The sequence below is a fragment of the Poecile atricapillus genome, chromosome W (assembly GCF_030490865.1).
Source record: "Poecile atricapillus isolate bPoeAtr1 chromosome W, bPoeAtr1.hap1, whole genome shotgun sequence".
Taxonomy (NCBI): domain Eukaryota; kingdom Metazoa; phylum Chordata; class Aves; order Passeriformes; family Paridae; genus Poecile; species Poecile atricapillus.
In genome coordinates, this window is record NC_081288.1 from 26,683,471 (window position 1) to 26,702,211 (window position 18,741).

At 46.8% G+C, this 18,741-nt stretch overlaps 1 protein-coding gene across 2 annotated transcripts; it reads right to left on the reverse strand.

Annotated features, from left to right (window-relative positions):
• Window positions 1–1,654: 1,654 nt before the first annotated feature.
• Window positions 1,655–17,713, reverse strand: LOC131591781 (chromobox protein homolog 7-like). Of its 2 annotated transcripts, none has more exons than XM_058862829.1 (6): window positions 17,506–17,713; window positions 16,143–16,186; window positions 12,071–12,136; window positions 11,480–11,546; window positions 10,543–10,882; window positions 1,655–8,522 (listed from the first exon to the last, which is right to left on the reverse strand). In XM_058862829.1, exons 1-6 carry the CDS (start codon window positions 17,572–17,574, stop codon window positions 8,374–8,376), a joined length of 735 nt encoding a protein of 244 aa, XP_058718812.1. In that variant the 5' UTR covers window positions 17,575–17,713; the 3' UTR covers window positions 1,655–8,373. The 2 variants fall into 2 exon arrangements, with proteins under 2 accessions (XP_058718812.1, XP_058718810.1); XM_058862827.1 differs by having other exon boundaries at window positions 1,655–8,525; window positions 17,506–17,710.
• Window positions 17,714–18,741: the final 1,028 nt, after the last annotated feature.

The following is an 18,741-nucleotide window of genomic DNA, read 5'->3' on the forward strand; positions in this document are numbered from 1 at the left end:
GAGAGAGAAGGCCCATGGGGCTTGTGCTGTGCCTACACTAGTGGGATGCTGTGATATCCCTGGGGCTTGCCTAGGAGTTCCCAAAGAAGGCCCAGCTGCCCAGGCTGCTGCTGGCTCAGGATGATTACACAGGTCCCGCAGATTTTCACTTTCTCATTTCAAAAGCAGTCCCTTGGCAAGCAAAATGCTGTGAAGAGCAGGGAAGTTGTGTGGCACAGAACAGACGGGAAGTGACTGCCATTGCAGGGGTCACACAGGCTGCATTTCACTCTGCTTCTCAGAGAAGACTGAACTGCTCAACCCTTGTGGTTTCCCCTTTCGCCGAGTGCCCTTGTTCTCAGGCATCCGATGGCAAGAGCTGTGCAAGGCAAGTCGGCCTCACTGCATGGATCAGAGGGGCAGCATAGCAACAGATTATCAAAAAAAAGAAGGACTTCCCAGATTAACCTTTAATCCAGCTAACACATGCATGCTAAAGGACAAGCTCTTTCTAGTACCAGCCAGCCTCTGCAGCATTGGCAGAGGTAGAAAGACACAATCTCCAGAGCAGGCTTTCCCGTAACTCTGCACTGCAGTTTCTTACAACTTCACCTGACTCACTAGCAGCTGCCAGAAAGTAAGTGGCTGGCTGGAGTCCTGCTCTGATGGCATGACTCAATTCCAGCTTCCCTGGCTCCAGGCAAGCATGATGACAGCACTTTGGTAACAGTGGCAAGACCTAACCACGCTGCCTTGGGCCATGACTGACTCAGGAAATGCACCCCATCCCCCTCTGCTTTTGTTCCAAATGCTTTGGTGATTGATGCCATCTGCACTCAGGTGCAGGGCTCACCCCCACATTACATCTATTAGAGGTATCTCAGACAGCCCCATTCTCTTGCCCAGGTACCTTGATAAACACCTGGCCTCCCCCTCCACAGGGGATGGAGTGGGATACACCTTGAGGGAGCAAGCCAGGCATCCAAGTGGACTAAATGACATTTGGGATTTTCTCCATGGAGTTTCAGCAGTTCCAGGACTCGGGCTCCTTGGCTAAACCCTGGGATGAACCAGGGGCCAAACTGTACCCAGGAGCAGCTATGCTCCTGAAGTGATCCCTTGGAAGCTAGCCAAACCATTGGAGACTTTGGCTTGGAGGAGGGCTGCTGTCCTGCTGGCAAGCACTGCAGAGCATGCCTGGCAGCCCAGGTCTCACCTCAAACTTTCTCCATTCCAATGAGATGCAGGATATGGAGCACACCAGCACTCTTCTGGTGCTGGCACTGCAGCCTTGTGCAAGGATGTAGAGAACTCCCTAAACCCAGAGCAACAGCCATCCTGCCATCGGCATTCTCCTCTTCAAATTATAATCCATCAAAGACCAGTCATCCCAGGTCACCCCTGGACAGCTCTAACTTACCCAGTGGGTTAAAAATTAATAAAAACTTGACCTACTCCAATCAAAGTAATGAGCAATGTCAGAAACAGCCTTTTGCAGGCTCCATTCTTCATTGATCCTTCTTTACTGATCTTCCTCACGCACGCATGCACATTTTCCATTCTTTTTCCAGCTGCACTGCATGTTTATACACCAATAGATGTGACTGTTGGAAAATAATTCAGCTGTAGAATTAAAGCAAGGGGGGGTAAATGACCACACAAACATACCATGAGGTAAATGTCAGTTCTCATATTTAATATTTTAATAATTTTGTTTGCAACATTTACCACATAAATCATCTAAATAAATAGATGCTGTACAGTCTTTGATCCATATCAGTACAAAAATAAAACCACACTTTGTGTCAAATTATACTTGAGCCTGCCCTCCCTTTGCTATTACAATCTCCTTTTACAGCACATACTCGCTCAGAAAAGGCATTATACTCTGATTGGTTTGTTTGGAATTGGTTTACTCCCTATTTCCCCCCCCTCCCCAAATACATTCAATTAGTCTGTACAAAAGCTAGAAGCTCATTCTGTGCAAAAGGAAGCTTTCTGTGTGCAAAGACTCCAATACTCTAGCGTGCTGACAGGAACAACAGCAACAACTGAAGAGACAGGAACAAAAATAATCAGGGACCCTCCCCTCTAACTGACCCCATTGTGCCCCATCTTCCCCCTGCAACAGAAAGGGAGCACACCAAATCAGATGAGTCAGTGTGCAAAAGCGTTCTAACGATGTGCGTACGCTGAGGGAAAAGGTTGGTGCTGAAGACCCAGCGAGAGAACTGGTGTGTTGAACCCCCACGCCACAGAGCTGACTAGGTGAGGGAAAAGGGTTCTCTGCCCTTAGCCTGCTCAGAAGGTTCTTGAGATACATAGAACAAAAGCTTCATCAAAATTATATTAGTTCTTTTGTTGCTGTTCTGTTGGAGATTAGGTGAGGAAATGGCCTCTGGAGAAATCCAGCAGCTACTGAAGACAGCTCCTGGTTCACCCTCCCTTCCTCTCCCCACTCCCTTCAGAAGGACAGACATCTCCTCGTTCCTCAATTAAGCTAATAAGGTGCAATTTTTCAGACAAGAAACTCTATAAAGATGTCTCTGGAGCTGGAAGAAATGGTCATAGTTCCAGACTAGGACCACTCAGACTGAAACTCAACTTCATTTTTCCCTTTCCTTGATCAAAGGAGGTGGGGACGGAGGAAGCCAACCTGCGCCCCAATGGCAAGCGAGGGATTTAGCAGGTCTCCTCCCTTAGGGAACCCTCTGCTCCTGGCATTGCCTCCCCATGGGAGGGAGGCAAAAGGCTGGGTGACAGCTCTAGAAAAATGATAAGGAGCAGCCAGCGGCCTGAAACAGATACGTCTTTTGCTTTTCAAATGCCACTTTTAGACAGACGATAAGGAGTACTTAGCACTCCTAGTGCTTTGCATTTCCAAAGTGCTTCGAAACATACTTCAGATTTAAAAGCAAAAAAAAAAGCTGCTTAACATTTTGACAGATTTGCAAAAAGCCTCTTTGTGCTGACACTACATTTTCTGGTTAAAAACCAACAATAATAATAAAAAAGGTTTTCCACCTCCTCCTCCTCCAAAATTCCCCTCCCAGCCAAAACTTTGCTACCCCAGTAATGAGATAAGCTGTGATGGAGGTTCTGAACAGTCTTAGGAATTCTACCCCATCCCAACTTTGTAGCAATCCACAGCAGCCCCAAATGCTCCCATGGAGGCCTGCACCTCTACCACTCCCAGGGATCATCTCCCGCCTGCTCCCTGCACTTCAAGAAATTAAGGGGGAAAGAGAAAGAGGTGGAAGAGAAAAAAAGATCATCTCTACAGCAAGTGCTAGTTACAGGAAAGGATTTGAGGGGTCTGAATTCCATTTTAAGTGATTCCTTCTCTCTCCTTCGAATTGTCCTGGGGCTGTTTTATAAGCCTTCCTATCTTGACCACCTTGATGTGTGGAATCCAGGTGGTTTGACACCCAGAAGCTCACACTTTCTCTGTGAGGACAGTAAGTTCAGGCACTGAACTAAGTTCAGGCCTGTTGATCATAAGCTACTGTCTCAAAACAGGGAAGACCTTTACAACAAGCATGGCAAAAGCAATGTGTTCCAATGCGGTACATTTTCATGTAGTAATTTGTCAACGTACACATCTTCCTTGCATTCCCAAACAGCAGAAGACTGATACATAAATGCAGCTCTCACCTCTCTGCAGGCCCATTCGATTCACAGATGCAAGGGATCAATTTCACTACAAGTTCTTTGTTTATAACACACCTTCTCTCTCAACTGCCAGCTCACCCAAAGGCCTCTCCTCAACCACCTAGTGAGAGCAGCTCTGAGGCAACTCTGTCCCTCCTTTCCCTGACCAGCATTTGTCCCTATTATTTTCCTGGAAGAGGGAATATAAAATAATAAAGAGGGCCCATCGCCCTCTTCTTCCTAGGTTGCAGGTAAGCCAGGGAGGAATATAAGATGGGTAGATACCAATCTGCTTTTAAAAAGGAGGTTTTTGTACTTTCCCTACATCTGAAAACAAAAGCTCAAAGCTTGAGAGCAGAGGAAGAGGTGGAGAGGAGGTGGTGGTAGACTTTGCTTTGCCTAAATGTGGCTGGCAGCCCCCACTGTCTTCCACACACTGGCCTCTGTTGTGGCTACCATGGAGGGACTTGCCTGAGGTGCCCTGCTTATTTTTCAACCTGTGTGAGGCCTCCCTTCTCTATTCCAGTGAAACCATCAAGCAGCACTAGCTGGCATACAGCATGAAACAGTACTGGGACCAAGGGCCCCCTGTGAGGTGAACAAACAATTTTATACATTCAGTCACAAAACACCAGAAGAACAATTCTGGACAGTTTCACAACACTAATAACAAAAAAAGCCATTCATTTCTCAAAAAGCTTCTCTATGTCTGAGCTCTGACATAAACAAGAGTCAATTCACTAACAAATTTGGGCTTATTTTGGCAAATGGAACTGCTTTTGGGTGTTCTCACAATAATATCCTGGTCTTGCTTGGAAAAAAAAAAAAAAAGGGAAAATAAAATCGTAAAATCACCTTAGTCTGACTTCACAAGCAGAAGGGCCCCCAGGCAAATGCAAGACAATAAGGAGCATGCAGGAGGCTACTTAATGCCACTATTCACGTGTTAAAACTTGCTGTTCCAAGGCATCACTTGTAAATCAGAGCAATAACATTTATTTTATAACCATCCAGGAACAGAGGCAGTCCTTTCCATATAGATTTTTTTTTTTTTTTTAAACACAGTGTTAACAAAAAAAGGCTTTCCAGCCTCATGAACTCCCTCAGGTCTATCACAAATACAGTGAGTTCACTGCAAGATCTATAAAATAAACACTTCTGTCCCCCAACACTGCTGGTAAATTTTCACATGGAAACAGTTCTAAGAATGACTATTAGAGCAGTTATCTGAGAAGGTTGTTTCTTGTGTACAGTTCAGTAATTTCCACTGGCTGAAGTTTATTTTTTTTTGTTTACAGCCATGGAGCCAAACAAGGTATGGGAGAGTTAGCCCATTTCTATTCTCAGCCTGTGCTTCAAATAGAATTATTAAACTCAGCTTCAGCTGGATGCTATTCTGGCTCTTCTAATCAAACGGAATGCTTAACAAAGATCCAAACACAGCATCTGATTTTCATGATATGTTAGCACAGGAGGTCCCAATTCAATTGCCAGGTTTTGGGTTGAACTGGCAGATCGGCAGTATTGGGGAGAAGAGACAAACCCAGACAACTTGTCTTTCCATCACTAGTGAAACCCTCTCTATACCTGCAAAGATGGAATAAAGTTAATTTTAAAGTCCCTGAAGACCAGCTCTACCAATGAAGTTTACAGTGATATGTCAGCAGACAGTGTGGAACAGAGCTACATTTTTAAAAGATCAGGAGAAAAATCTTCTCAAGAAGTTCTTTGAGATAAACAAGAATTCATGAATGTCAAAAAAAAAAGTCCACGACAATGAAGTAACTGCTTAGTTTCCTACCACAAACTCCCAATCACACTTTCTCCTCCAAACCCACGCACATGCAGCTTGTTGTGTCTTAACCCCATTATGGTTAACTCCTCCTTGACACAAAGCAGCATGGCAGACAGGTACTTTGTTCCACACTTTGTGTAGCAAGATGATTAGTCACCAGCAGAACACTAGACAGCCTGATCCAAAAAAATGATTAAGATATGAAGCTGTGGGTGGATCCTCTTTGAAAGACCACCACAGGTCTTTGAAAATTCCACTGCAAGAGACAGAAAGTATGTTTAAAGAAAAATGCCAAAACAAAGTGTTGAGAAGTGTCAGCTGGAGAGTGGAGAGAAAAGCAGAGGATGGAAATCTAGTTTATTAGGACAAGCTTTTTCCTGCTGCAGGATTGATATTGCCTCCAATGTCAGCCAAAGCCAGGAACTTAGTAAATAGAAAGCTTTTTTTGATGCATTTTTACACTGAGATGAAGACATGACAAAGGCACCAGTTGCTGCATTAGAATAAAGAAACCAGATCCTATAAATGCCACAAAGCTTTAGCAGGATGAGCTGCAGTTCAAGACTTTTTGAAAAATGAGCTAAAACACTACGCTTCTGCAACCATCACTACCTGACCTGCTCCAACCCACAAGAGTGGACTGGGCCATGTGGCATGTCCACCAGTCACAACAGAAGAGAGATGCCATGTATTCAGCATATTTGGCAGGTGTCAGGAAGAGGGGGTGTGTGGGTGATGGTAACAACACCGTCTGACCCCACATCCTGCAAAAAAGGGTGCAACTCCAGACACAGAAGCCTCGCTCTGGACACCCACGTTCAACAAGCATCCTGCGCCTGCATGCTTACCTCATCAGCTTGCCCTTGCTAGCTATTGCAAGCTTCTTTCCCACTCACTCTTCCTCCCACCACATAATTCCACCCCAGCTTCCACTTCTCACCCTCTCAGATTTCTCCATAATAAAACTCCCATCTTACTTCTCTGAGAGGCAAAAGGTCAGTCCAGAAATTCAAGATCTTCCCAGCGATCCTGAAACTGCTCTGATGGCATGAAAGACAGACCTGCTCCAACAGCTCTGAGATGGAAGAAGAAATCCTAAATCTGAGCTGCCATATCCTAAATGAGGTAAAAACTGCTTCTAGTAAAAATCCACAGTGGCAGTCTAAGCACTTTATGATAAGTAGATGTTTGGAGGATCAGAAACCCTAGAGCTCCCAAATTGTGCATGCCAGGAGCCAAGCCCCTCAAACAAACACATTGAGGACCTCCACAGGTGTCTTTATCTCAGAGCTAAGAAGGCTCATAGCTTCATTTTGAATAAATACAGCAGATAAGAGATGCTTCAGATGGGGTGGAGTAAGGAAACATAGTTTTTGAGGACAGTAATCATGACACTAGCCAATGTTACCCTGCAGTACTCTGTCCCACAGTTCCCACTTTAGACTACCTTACTTTTCTTGCTTTCCATTGGAAAAGGTCAATATTTAAAAAGTTAAGTTATTGAAATAAAATTTGCTTTTAAAAATGGAAGAGAACATGCATGTGCAAGAATAGATGCTATGCTAAACTACCAACTCAAAATTCTTCAAAATTCAAGCAATTCTTCAAAAACCTCAAAGTGTCACAGGCAGTCCAGCACAAGGCATTTTTAAGTGCAAGATTAGGCGGGTCTACTGAAATGCAGTCCGCTTCCCTTGGCAAAGATTTTTAAGTCTTCCAAGGGGAAGTTCCTATCAGTAAAGTAGTACAGGATCACAAATACTGTGAGGATACTGGAATCATGAAAGAGTATCACTCAGGCAGCACAATCCAAGAATTCTCACTGCTAAGAATCAGGAATTTTTCCCCTGCTCAAATCTAATATATGCCTTCCCCACATGTTGTTTATTTTGGATCTCTCTATGGGATCCAATAACAGAATCTGCTGCTAATCAAGGTCCATTTCTAGCTCAGTTCTGTCCAATTCCCATGTCCTGGGCCTGTGCCAGTATCTTGGATATCTCTGCAGTGCCAGGCAAAGCTTCAGTTGTCCTATTAGTCCCTCCTCTCAGGGGAGAGGAGTCAGTTTTCAACCAACTTATTACCACAGATTCAGGGCAGAATTTGTTATTAATACTGAATTTTGCAAAGGGTAAGAAGACCCTACTTTCCACAACACATTCCTCACGCAGCAGAGCCAAGCCCGGAAATCCTGTTTAGCATATACAGAATGGTATGTCACAACTGTGCTGGCTTTCTGAGCTTTTAATGAGGGCAAATTGAATTTATGTTGCCAGTTTGGATTTCAGAGATGCATTTCACTCTTTCCGCATGACCAACAACCAAAAGGAGAGAGCTCTGCTGTCTATACGGACCCGTGCTGCAAAAACTGACTTACCACAGACAGGCAAATACGCTTCTGAAGTCCTGACAGCAGGCCACAGGGAAAACAGCACTGGAGAGAAAGTCTTAGCAGGCTGGAGTTATCTACACAGGTAGGATCCATCACCTCTCACTGCTGCAGGAAGAGAGGGAGGAGGAAGGTGGGAAGAGCAATGTACAGGGATGTATCTTTATCCAAGGGATATCAATTGCAGAACAAGGCGACAGGCTAGAGATCCAGCTCTCTTTCCACCTCCACATGCCCTCTCCCCACAAATGCAGCTGCTGCCACTTAACAGGATAAAAGGCGAATTGTTCAGCTTGCTGCTTTCACATCAAGGATGGGAGTCTTTGCCCGGGAAAGGGCTGTCAGTTTTTCAACTGGACAAAGCAATGACAAATACACACCCCCTACACTGCCCTTTTTTGCGTATCTGAAAGGGGAAAAAGGAGAAAAAAAAAAAGGTCTCTGTAAACATTTTAAGAGGAGACATTTTGGATTTTTTTTTTTCTCTTACGGGATAACATAACCCTTCCCTAGCTCCACCCTAAAAGATCTGGTTTTGGGGAGCGCTGCAAACAGAGATTCAGAACTGCGCACTCCGGTCTCGAAAGAAGCCCTCAGCCACTTGTGCTTCTCTGAAAGTGACGGTAATGGAGTTTGCTGTGATGTCTGTCACTGTCACTTCGCTGGGGGGCACAGTGGGGATCCAAGGGAGACTGGCGTCCACATCTGCTGCTGAAAGAATGGCACATAAGAGCATGTTAGTGAAACAGAGAAGGTGAGGGAGAAGAAAGGAAGAAGGGGAAAAGGAAGGATGGAAAAAGGATCTCTTTTCTGACAAACCGTAGGTGAAATCAGCCTGTACTGAATCTGCATGTACAGAGCAAGAAAGAACATGTGCAACCCCTACCCTTCAGAGGCTATGGGGAAATGGAAGATCAGGTGTCCAGATACACAGTGGTATCAGAGCAGCCTATGCAGAGGTCAAAAGACCCTGTAAAACCACCCAGTTTATCTAACCATCCACAATTTCCCCAAACCCCTCATCCCATCTCAGCCCCTAATTTGGTTTTGTGTCAGGAAAGCACACTCACCCTGGTTTGAGTTCACTGTCTTCTAAATGCCCTATCCTACTGAAAAGGCAAACATTAAAATCTCTTACACACACTCTTCAGATACTCCTAGGGGAGTCAAAGGGAGCCAAAATGGAGGGTCTGCCTTGTACTGCACCTGCAACACAGCCTGGGTGTGATGCTCTCAAAACTCCCTCAGTAGTGCTGTATGGAGAAGCTGCTCTTCCTTTCTCATATGCCTCCTTTGCTCCCAGACAGCTCCATACAAGAAACCCAAGCAACCTTGCACTTTCTCACCGTAAGAATAATTACCAACCCCTCTGCCACCCAAAAGGCTCGCTTCCTCAAAGCCCCCAGAGACTGCCACATAAAGAGAGAGGAAGGAAAACATACCCTCTCCCTGTCACTCTACCTGTCCACTATATACCTTGTTGTCCCAATCTGGACAAAGAATGAGACCCCCTTAAAAGAGTGTATTTCCTGGCTTCTGTCTCAAACACCTGGGGTGTCTACTTCCCCCCAGAAAGAGTCCAACTCCCCCTAACAGTAACTGGAATTCCACACAGGCCATGTGTCAAGGGGAGAACAAAAGGAGTTTTACAATTCCGTAGTGCCACACACTCTTCTGATCCCCAAGTGCTTTAGTGCCACACACTTCTGGGGAGAATAGCCCCACACATTTCCTCACTGCCAGGATATAACACTGGGTTCCTCTGTGCTACTCCCATTGTTGCCTCCCTGGATTCTGAGCACCATTCCAGCCTCCCTCAGAAAGGAGGGAATAGTGCTGATTCCCAGAACACAGCCTTATCCCTAAGATCCTGCCTAATCTAGCCTGCCTAACAGCTACTCCTTGCAAGGAGTAACAGGATTCCCTTAGCTACTACAAGCAGCACAAGCCCCAGTTTTCCACTCCTCAGGAAAGCTACGCCTTCAGAAGCTCTAATAATGCAGGGATAGTTTCCCTGGTAACTGAGAGCAACACACACATCCCACAGCCCTCCTGCACAAGATGCTGGTATCCTTCCCTCAAATGCCAAATGTGCTTGGACATCTCCCATGCCTACACTCATGCTGCCTACTCATTGGGATCAGGCAGGAGTTACCATCCTCACTTCATCTATCTCTCCCCTTCTTGCATAGCTCTATAGCAAGAGACTTTAAAGGGGTGTGGAGAGGAAAGGGAAGGAGGGGGCAGGGAGTACATTGTGAGTTCCTAGCAGCATTCCTGTATGCTTCTTAAAGCAGCACTATGAGAGGAATGCCACTGTCCAAGCTTGTCCACAGCTAGCCAAAGTCCTTTGAGACAAGCAGCAGGCTGAGCACATGTGGATAATGTGGACAGAGGCAGAGTTCATCTGTCATACTTGTGTGTCACCTCTGCTGTGAGGAAATTTTAAGAGGGGGAAAAACTTGCAGTATCTTCTGCATGTTTCTAACACAGGGAGGGGCATCAGGGATGTAAGACTACATAGAGCCAACAGGGCCAAAAAAACAATTAGTCTGTGCTCTTTTAACGAGAAAGAAATCTGCAAACAAGAGGGACATAATACAGGCCAGCAAGGGATGCTCTGAAGACCTGATCTAAACCACAATCCCAGGAGGATGTAAGCAAGGCAGAAGGATGCAGAACATCCTTCACATGCCCCAGAACTTCACCAAAGGGTGACTGGCCTTACCTTCTTTGCTGGTGTGCTGCGTGGCCTCCCAGTCCTCAGGGCTCTGCCTGGCCTCTAGGCCCACTGCATCATTCAGGAAGAACTCATGCCTGCAGTTCCGGTTCTCCAGACTCGCCATGCGGGGGAACTTCTTCCTTGACAGTCGTAGGTACTTCTGGTTTTTGCGTTGCTTCCGGAGAGAGAATGGCAGGACTGCACTCCCAGTCTTCTCAGGGAACTCTGCCTGCCCTGTCTTGGCCCCTGGCAGGCTACTGTCTCCTCCTCCAAACCTCCGTGCAAGAGAGAAGCAGAGCTTCTCCTTTCCCTTGTGAGCACTCCTCAAGTCCATGCCATACAGCCGCTGCCAAGACACCAACGCAGCAAGGGTCAGAGCAGACATCTGATCATGCAGTGAGGGCTCCCTACTGGGAACCAGGAAAATATTCTTTGTTCAGTCTGTGAACATTTAGATGAACTAGGATAAGGTGTGCTGCTTTTTTTTTTGTTTCTCTCCCCTCTTCAACTGCCTTTAAGCTCTTCCTAATATCTACTTCCTAGGATTGGCTGCTTTGCTTGGCAACAGCAAAAGCGTGCTGAAACTCCGCTTCCAACTATGGGCTACCTTTGACTTGATGGAAAGTTCAAGCTCAACATGAAACTAAAAGAACACACAAACCAGGTAACCTGCAACTACCCAGGTCCATCCTCTATAAAATCCTAGCTCAGAAAGAAAGAGCTGCTGTTTTATTTTATTTTGCTTTTTTTAAGATAAATTAGCTAGCTCTTCAGCTAACAGGTTAAAACTATCTGCCTAAACACTGATTTCATGTTATTGTGTTAACTTGTCACCTCCAATTTTGTCCATGCAACAGCAAACAGACAGTTTCCACCTCACTGAGAGCAGAGGAGCAGCACAGCAGCTAAGGAGTTAGAAATACACAGAAGAGCAAGAGGCTACCTGCAGTAGGAGGCGCTTTGGTTTGGGACCTCTTTTCCTGTACCCTGATGCACGGTCTCTCTCCTCCCTGTGAAAAAGGAATACAAATCAAACTGAGTACTAAATACCACAGCATAAAACCTAGTTGGGACTTCAACCTTTTGCAGCATAGCTCCCTCAATTTCCTTCAATAAAACCCAATGGTTACCAGTGTGAGCTTGGAAAACATCCCAGAATTGCTTCCTGTAGGAGTAAAAACCTTGCAATAGGGGAATTTCTCTGACACAGCTAATCAAGGATGGGTTAGAGAAACTTCCCACCTCACATCACTCTAGTCCAGGTCTGGACCTGATTAAAACCTGAGTCCGATCATTCTCTGGCTCAGTGCTGCCTGTTCTTGGCCTCATTTCCTGAACAGTGCCAATCAAAGCTGCTTTAACCCTGTCTTCTCCATCTCAACCAACACCACGGCACAAAGATCAAGCAGGATTCATTGCTATACATCTCATCTTTGACTGAAGTAGGGACAACAGGGGCATTTTATGCATATAATGAAATAAAGACACTATTTCTTTTCCTGTGTCCAAGGAGAGAAAGAACATGTGCCCTTACTTTTCTTCATAAGCCACTACCAGGCGAGGGTCCAAGATATGATCCTCTGGCTCCCATGTGCTGTATCTGAAGAAAAACATAAGGAACAAAAAGTAAACAATATTTTAATGAAACATTCTCTCTGCAGGCCTGCTACCAGTGTGCTGCAGCCCTGGATACTATCTTCACAAGGGTCAGTGGGGCCTGCCACAACTTTGCGAGAGCTCTGAGGAATCCCAGCCATTCCCTCTCCAGCTTCCCACAGACGCCACCTCCCCTTCCCAAAACAGGCAGGGCCAAGCATCAAGCAACTCTTTGTACAAAAACAGGGAAGACTTTCCTCCCCAGGGCCCCCTCCACATTGCGTGCAAAGCCTGTGCAGACACTCACAAACTGTTTTTAAGTCCATGCCTAAACAGGTCTCATCTGCAGCACTCCCCTCAAATCCCACAAACACCATGGAACAATGAGGCATGGTCTGATACATCTTTCTGAAAAATAGGTCTCTCTTAATTTAGAGTGCTCAAAGAGTAAGTACCCTTTCTCACTTGAATTATTAATTACTTCTAATCACTGAAGCTGAAAGGATTCATTTAACAGTTTAATTTTTTCCACTGATGCCGTTCAACCAAACATGTTGGGAGCTGGGCCCTGGGGCAAGCTGATGGCCACATGCCAACGCCTCCTCCTACTGCTCGGCTCCCCCTACAGGTTGTTCTACCGAGCAGAGCTCATCGACACAAAGTACCCCAACACCAACACGGTTCCCAACAGGCTCCATGCTTCTGAAGCAGCCTGGGAACAGCGTCACTCATTGCCCCAGCTCCATTCTCGACAGCCGGATAGCTGTGCCAGGAATCAGATGCTCAGGAAAGGACTGAACCCACCTAGCAGGCAACTCCAAAACTGGTTCCCAAAAGAGTGCAGATGCACGTAACACTAGGGAGAAGCAGCCAAAACGCTCCCACTGTGGAAGCTGAAAGAATCACAAAGTGGTCCTTGGGGTATGTTTACTTCTTAGGGGTCACGCTTGCCCAGAAAAGGTGGGTGCTGTGTCTCTAGTATACAAACACTAAGGCAAGAAAGCAAATCTGTATCCTCAAATGCCTCAGAACCCTAATTTTCCTGAAATGTGAGATCCAGGCCTGGAGGCAGAGCTCCTCCCAGAGCCTGGGGAGGAAGACCAGAGAGGAGTCACATGCAGGTACACAAGGGTGCATTTGTATCAGTGGCTTTAAACAGCAAGAAAGCATTTTAGGATGTTTAAATTTCTGGATGAAGCACAGATTGCATGTGAGGACACGGGATACAGAGGTACAGAGGGGAGGTGTTTCGGGCATGTTTTTCCCTTTTACTTCTCCGTTACAGAGAAGAAAGGTACTGTAATATAGGAACATTACTGGAGGATGGGTCTAGAAATGAAAATACAATTTTTTACATAAGGGAGAAAGAAAAATATGACATTCAGATATCCCCAGGTGCCCTGTACATCAGAGAGTTAAGAACAGATATGTCTTCATAACCAGCTGATCCCTCCTTCTCTCCATCCCTCATTTGCTCATGCTTCCTGCAGCAACCTGACTGTGAGCTGTCAAAGCCAAGATACTGTTTGAAAAGAGGAAGGTTTCCTCCCAGCTGCAGGGATTCTGGCACTCGTCCTACAAATTTGAGAAAATAACACCACAAGGGGGACAAAAAGTCATCGGATTGCTTTTCATAGGCAGGAGAAGAAAAGAGATTTGCTTAAAAAAACCCGCCCTGGTGGACGTTGCCTTCTTCTCTGCAGCTCAGATTCTGGCTTCGCTGCAGTGGCAAAACACTGCATATAAAAAAAAAAAAAAACCATGGTTGAGTTTGCTATGCGCGCGCGCACACAGAGCTTTATATATGGGTACACACAGCCCAGGCTGCAGCAAACTGCAGAGAGCAGGCACTCTGGAAAACACAGATCATATGATCTTCCTTCCCCCTCCTTCTACTCCTCCTCTTCCCCCTCCTTTTAACTCCAACACAAGTTGTAAACAAGCTTGTAGCTAGAATCAGATTGTCACTCTTCCATTCCCTGACTCCAGCAGTGCAATCCATAAAGCTGAGGTGTAGGGTATGAATAAGAATTTTTTATTAAGAAGAGGGGTAAAAAAAGTGAAATATGAATTGCATGTGAAAGCAGTAAACTACTGACCTATCTTTATTCCCTTCCACGATACTTCCAATGGGAATAATGGGATAATAGGTGCAGAGATTACAAAGAGCAGTGCAATAGGGCTGGTAATTAAGGAAGGAAATAACGTGGGATGAGGAAACAGGCACAAAGATACAAACAGCCTGCGGTGCTGCATGCCATCACAGGCATATGTATGTTTAGAAACAAGGAACAGAGACTGCTAGTGGGATGAAAGTGACTCCAGTACTCTGAGCATCTTGAGTTTAAGTAATTCAAACCACTGAGGCAACAGTTAAAGTGAAGGCAGGCAGAAGAAAGGAAAAAATATAACAGTCTTCAAATTTGGAGTTTGGGGGAAGAGGGAAGATGCTTGGACATGCCATATATCAAAGTAAGAGAACCCTGACATCACCTTGCATCCAGGGAAACTGTGTTTTAAATTCCCCAAAGTGTTTCTGTCTCCCCCAGTGTTCCAAGACGCAGGGCAAGGAAAGGCAGCAGTTAAGAATAAGGTCTGCTCTGTCCAAGAAACATTACGCCATGCCTCAGCCCACCTTCTTGGCAAGGGACTTTACAAGAGAAGGACTTCAATGTGTTTGTTGAAAGGAGAATGGGATAAACACCAGTATTCTGGCCAAGAGGGGATAAGGCCTCCCAGGCTCCAAATACATTTCCCACCCTCTATCAATGATGAAGTAAGACTTGGCTATTTGAGGCTGAAGCGGTCCAAGAAGTGACCCACGCTACCATGGCAGCTGGTGCTCGACAAGTGCACGAGGTTACACTCTGACAGCAGAACACTCAAGAATAAAGTCACCCTCTCCCACCAGCACCAGAGAGGGGAAGCTGCTTATCTTCACACATGGCCTATAATCATAAGCATTAGGCACGACACTTTGGCACCCAAGAACACATTTCAGCTTCTTGGACACCAGGTACAGCCAGTCAGAACCATCCTGGCGGGCCCCGTTTTGCAGCTGTGAGGATGAACCCGTAACAAGCAGCTCCCATTGCTTAGCAACACGCAGAGCAACTGTGTGTGTAACACTGCTGTACCCACGCACATTGTGTATGTACACACACAGGCACAAACAGAAAAGCAAAGACGGGGCCCTTAGGGGGTGGCCAGGAGGCTGTTCCACTAGGCTGCTAGCTGACATAGTAATATTCTCCAGTTACCTAATCCTTCTAATCTCAGTGCATTTCACAGACTGCTTAAGCACAAAGAAATTGCTCTTCTTCAGAAGCAGCTGCATTTTAATGACAGAAGTGTCTGTAAACAGTGCACAGTAATGACAAAAAAACCCCAAACTTTTCTTCATTTTTGCAATGGAGAAACTAAAGCAAAAGCAGAAAAGGCACTCAAAATAACAGGAGGTTTCAGACAAGGAAATGAAGGCATGGTGGTAATTTTCAAAGGACAAAGATCACCTGCATTTGGCTACACTCAATAAATCTGAAACATTGCCCCTTTCCATTGGTGGATTGCAGAGGGGAAACAGTAGGAGAGGAAGACAAGACCATCAACACGTTTTCTATTTTAAAAGACTGCAGACAGCTCTAAAAATAAAGTGGGGTCCTCTTGGTGCTGACTCAGAAAAGCAGGAGCCATTCCAAGTTCAAAAGAATCTGGATTCTTTGTTGGACTCATAAGGAATTTTAAAACATTTGTATTTAGAAAGTATCTCAATGAAATATTTCAGTGGTGGCAAAAACCAGTCAGAATAAACTGGCACCCAGTTTGTATTCATGAGCTGCCAATTCAAAAAACAGATTTGGGTTTGGTTTGTGGCTCTTTGGTTTTGTTTATTGTTGTTGAAATGAGTGACAAGCCATTACCCATTATGAATGAAATGCTCAGTTGCAGAGACACAGTGCAAGCTATTATGGAATATTAAAGAAAAAAATAGACGAGTAAACACAACTTACTTTGGGGGCCATCCTTTCCACTTCACTAGGTATTCTACTTTACCCTGAGGGTAGAAAAAGGCAGAAGAAAACAGGTGAACTATGGAACCAAATATGGGCTACAGTATGAGATGCAACCAATCAAGAAAAAGCTTGTTTTCCATCACTTTATTTCAAAACATAGCCACTTCCCCATTCAGCCACACTTTCATGTATATACCTTTTCCTCCAAAAACTGGGCACACACACAGGGACATGCTAAAACACGTTTATGCTTGTACTACCATCAGCTTGGAGCATAGCTTTGCAGAAGGCTTGCAGGCAGAACACTGAAAGCCAACCAGAGAGCGTGACCGAACCATTCACACATTCACAGGCAAACCTACAAGAAGTCAGCACACATAAATGCAGGAAGGAGATGTATGCCAGGAGTAAATGTCATATGAATTTATTTTTTTTTTAAGCAGAGAGGAGAAACACAGTGTATCAGAACCTATGAAGCGTCTCTGGCATGTTCTTTTCCATTTGCTACACGCTCTACTCAAACATTGTTCCATCCATCACATGCACTCATCCTTTCAACCCAAGCAACCAGCAGCTCACAGCTGAAGTTCAGAGCTATTCTTTTTTTTTTTTCTTTCACTCTAAGTACAAGATTTAAAAAAAAGAAAAAAAAAGAAAAAAAAAAGTGTAGTGATTGGAAACTGCGTTCAAGGACTCTGCAAGCAATGTGAACAACTATCAGAATATTTAATGTTATACTGAGGGGTTTGTTAAGCACTTCCCAAAGCATGGCAAAGGCCTTTGTGCATGCAGGACGACCACTCTCCAAGAGCCGCTGCTGCAGCCACAGACGCCCTTACGGGAGAGCAGAGCAAGGAAAGCACTCGGGTACTTGAGGCAGAGAACCAGTTTCATTTTCCTCTTGGGGGGCTCATCAGCTTCTCAAGGTTGGAAAACACTGCCCTATAAGGAACTTTCCACCGGAGGATCTCTACACGCTGCATGCTTACAGGTTAATCCTTGCAACACTCTGCGGGGACGGGAGCGCTTCCACGACTGGGGAAACTGAGTCACGGGAGCTTTCCCAAACCCTCTCCGGTTTGGGCTCTCCCGTTCGGTGTCACCTGCACTCATCCTGCAGACAGGCTGAACCCCAGCAGCGACAGCCCCCCCTGCGTCCCGCGGGCAACACGTGTGTCCCCTGCCCGCAGGTGCCGGTGCCCCTCCGTGGGTGTGAGGGGACGGGGACCGGGGCACGGGGACCTGACGGCCGCGCGCGCGCCCACCACGGCTCCCCGCTCCCGGTGCGCGGCGGGAGGGGCGGGGGGTGTCCCGGTGCGCTCCCCCCCGCCCCGCCCCGCTCCGCTCCGCCGCTGCCCACCTTCCGCACGCGCTTCTTGCGGATGCTCTCCACGGCGAACACCTGCTCGCCGATGGCCGACAGCTCCATGCGGGCGGGCCGAGGCTGTGCCGGTGGCGGCCGTTCCCCGCCGCTCCCCCTCACACGCCCCCTCGCGCGCGGCCGCGCCCCCGCCGCCGCTTTAGAACCTGCGCAACGTTTTCCCCGGCGCGCGCGCGAGGGGGCGGGAGCGGGCGGTGAGGGAGGGAGGGGGGCGGGAGCGGCGCCTCAGGCGGTTCCCGCCCCGGCCGCGCCGCCTCCCGCCGCGGGGAGCGCCGTGAGGGAGCGCAGCCTGCCGCCGCCGCCGAGCCGTGGCATTTACGGGCGTTTCCCACAGGAGCGCAGCTCCCGGCGATGGCGGCTGGGGAAGCGGCAGAGCGTGGAGGCAGCGCTGCGGCAGGAACCCGGTGCGGCTTCTCTGCCCAGGCAGCCGCTGCAGGTGCCTCAGCGCCAGGCGCCTGCCACGGCCCACCTTCACGGGGAAGGAAGCAGCCGAGGTTCGCCAGTGCTCGCCGTGGAAAACAACGACGAATGTCTGCGGGCCCGCAAGCGATCAGAAAGTTTTACTAGTAAATTACACACTTGACATGGAAATTGGTATGTTAGTCCCTGAACTACTCTATAAGCACACGGCAGTGGGTTTTGGAAAAAGGGGTAAGATGAGAAGGAAGAGAGATGTATTAAAGGGAGTGGGATGATGCGGGGCAGGGAGAAAAGAAAAAAAAAAAAATTCACCATTCCTGGTTCCACTATCAATCCAGCTGCTGGGATGTCAGTCCCGGTTTCAGCGTTGATCCAGCTGCATCCATCTGGAGGATGAGATGTCCAGGGTCCTGGGAGTGCCTCTGTGCCTCTACCAGCACAAAGAGGCGCTGTGGACATAGCACACATATAGCTATCAGTCATCGTGGAACAAGCAGGACCTCAGGCCACCTCTTCAAGGCAACTAAAGCTTTTTTGGGTGAAGCATGAGAGAACAGGGACATCATGAGGAGGCATTCAGGTATCCAGGCTCCCTTGCACACCAATCTGCAGAAACGTTCTTTTGCTTCCCAGCCACTGCTTCAAACAACAGACTGAGGGTTTTTCCTTTGAAGTCTCCTAGGAAACTTTTTACATCAGAGCAGGGGCTTATTTCTACATATACAACTACCTACTCTCCCACAAGTGTGCTCGGTCGCTCCTCTGCTGTGACTGAATGTCACCAGGCACTGTTTG